The sequence below is a fragment of the Cynoglossus semilaevis genome, chromosome 4, assembly GCF_000523025.1.
Source record: "Cynoglossus semilaevis isolate Cse_v1.0 chromosome 4, Cse_v1.0, whole genome shotgun sequence".
In the NCBI taxonomy this organism is placed as follows: Eukaryota; Metazoa; Chordata; class Actinopteri; order Pleuronectiformes; family Cynoglossidae; genus Cynoglossus; species Cynoglossus semilaevis.
The window spans coordinates 1,445,236-1,447,989 of NC_024310.1; the positions used below are offsets into that span (position 1 = coordinate 1,445,236).

The 2,754-nt window shown below is 47.6% G+C and overlaps 1 protein-coding gene across 1 annotated transcript in view; it reads right to left on the reverse strand.

Moving 5' to 3' along the window:
• Positions 1–2,754, reverse strand: part of barx2 (BARX homeobox 2) — an 11,306-nt gene that overhangs the window by 4,037 nt on the left and 4,515 nt on the right. Inside the window, exon 2 of the mRNA XM_008308503.1 lies at positions 1,857–2,172. Coding sequence (XP_008306725.1) covers positions 1,857–2,172 — 316 coding nt within the window. The remainder of the gene's footprint in view (positions 1–1,856; positions 2,173–2,754) is intronic.

The window sequence follows — 2,754 nt, forward strand, 5'->3', positions numbered from 1 at the left end:
GTTTTCGCCCCGGCCACCCCACTTGGGTTGGTGTTTACCCCCCCCCCCCCCCGCCCCCGTCCCGGGGCTCCTCATTAAAGACAAGGCCTGGCGCGGCTCCAGCCCTTCCATGGAAGCCGACATGTCGTATATTTATGAATGCATCGTGGGAGTTTTCCCCGTGGACAGGATGTACAAGGGAATACAAACACTTGTGATTCAATCCAAATATGCAAATGTTTCTCAGACTGGATGCTGTGAGGAGATAACACACGTCGTTGGAGACAGCTGTGTGCACAGGCAGAAATGCATGGACGTGTCGAGCGCGGAGCCAGTTTTTAATCGTTGCTGGTTTAACCATCATGTCGACACACATTCAAAGAAAGAAAATCATCGGAGCGTTCCGGTGAAAGGAGAGCGAGGGGGGAGTGAGAAGGTGAAGTGAGGAGACGTCACACTGCAACAAAAACAACTTCATATTATATTAGTATAAATATAATCAAAGAAAGTCGTTACTGTTTATTCTAAGTTTATTAAGTTGGACGCCTCGCAAGATTATTTGGGAGGATTTTTTGGAAACAAAAATGAGACTTATTTCATTTTGAGTCATTTTCACTTTCTTGATTTTTTTTTTTTTTTGCAGTGCAGCAACACGTGGCTGAGTCTGAAGTCAGTAAATGACCTAAAAAGTCAAAACAAAAAGAAAAGTAAACACACCTTGCAGCTTAAAGAAGTCTGACCAGTTACTACATACGGATGTGTTCTCACTCTCACCACTGTCTCAGTGGGCGTGGACGGCGACGACTGAAGACATAATTGTTGGTTACACGTCGTTAGCTTAAACGTATTGTCCTCATTTTTTTTTTTTTTTTTTACTGAGAGGAGGAACAAAAATCAGATTTTATTGCTTATTTTATCTGAAACAAATTAACCTCATAAATGTTTCCACACACTTCATTGGTCGCTGTGATCTACAGCTGGTTGGACTGATGTGGGCGGAGCCTGCAGGACGCCAGGCTCCAAAACCGATGCTTGGGTTCAGAGCAGTTTGATTTCTTTTGCAGATCTTCAAGTGCAAAAAGGGAAAAGCTTTTTAAAGCATTTATGGTTTAATTCCATTCAGGTTTACGCTGGAAAAGTGTTCGACGGGCCAAAAAAAAAAAAAAGTTAATGCGAAACTTTCTGTACAATAAAACTGGTCTGACCGCATGTCAGGCCCCAAAAATGACCCACAGACTGGGACCTGAGACAGGAAGATTAACACGCCGCTGACCTCATCTCATCGTACGCAGCTCAGTGGACGCCACATGCACCTGCACGTGTGTGAGACAACTGGCGTTGACTCAACCCGACACGTTTGTGTTTGCTTGCGTTGGCCGCCGTCCCCCGGTTTTTCCTTGAATAAGGCGGTGTTTTATTGTCGAGCGTTTCGACTGCTGGAACTCTCAGGGTTAAAAACATTAGGCCTGTCTCAACTGGAATGCTGAGGTAATGCTCTGGCTCCCGCTAATTCACATTACATGAGACATTCCCCACAGGATGAATCAAAAATTATGATGTTAGCTTAACCACTGCTTGATAATTGCACTTGTGGCTTTGTGAGTGTGTGCGCATGCTTGAAGTGCACTTTTTAAAATGCGAGCAGCGCCAGGTATGCAGGTTATCAAAATGTCAGAAGTGACATTTATACGACTCTGGTAACGTTCACGCTGCAGCGTAATGACCTGACGTTGGTTACATCCAAACACACCCAGAGGTTTGTTGTCTTTCCTGTAACTAAGTCAGAAAAACCATTTCAGAGGTCGCAGAGGTCAGGGATCATCAGTGTGTACTGGCTGCGTACTCGTACGCAGTACTTGGGTGTGTACTGTACTGACCTGTCGGGGGTGGAAAGGTACTTCTGCTTCTGGAACTTCTTCTCCAGGCCCATCAGCTGCAGCTCGGTGAAGATGGTGCGGCTGCGGCGCGGCTTCTTCAGGCGCGGCGTGCTGTGCTCCGTGTCCGACTCGCTGCTGATGCTGAGCGGCGTCTGGCTGGGCGAGGGCTCCGACCCCCGTGGATGCTGCGGGGACAGCAGGGACAGGTGCGGGGGCATGCCGCCGGGGGACGAGGGCTGGTGGAGGTGGGGGGACAGGTTCGGGGGCTGCCGTGTGATCACCGACAGGAGGGGGTAGGCACGGAGAGACGAGGATCCTGGGAAAAAAAAAAAAAAGAGAGACTGAGACAAAGTGTCACGTGACGAACTCAGAGCGATTATTTATCCACGGTTTTCTCTTGGTTCGCACTGATATCGACCGGGTTTAATGTCTTGGACAGGTTTATTCTAAATCGTAATGTGTTTGCAGTTGAACAGGGGGTTTTAAGGCGTGACCTCGTGTAGAGGTCGGCGACCTGGATGACGCAGCCGTGTTTCACCGCGCTCCCTTCAACTCTGCACATGAATGATTATTTTTCAGAGGTTGTTAAATACTTACCGGTTTCCCAACACAAAACCACAAGTACACACTGAGCCTGACAGCATGATATACACACACACACACACACACACACACACACACACACTGAAAGAGCTGTAATAAAACACAGAAAAACTGAAATGATACACTCCTCCTCATCCTCTCTCTCTCTCTCTCTCTCTCTCTCTGCTGGTCCGAGTCAAACGTTACACACACACAGACACATTTGTGCTCTTTATCAGAACAGACAGGAGCAGCAAGACGCCAGAATCAATAAAAAAGTAACACTTGTCTGGAGCCAAGGCTGGAGGGGGGGGGA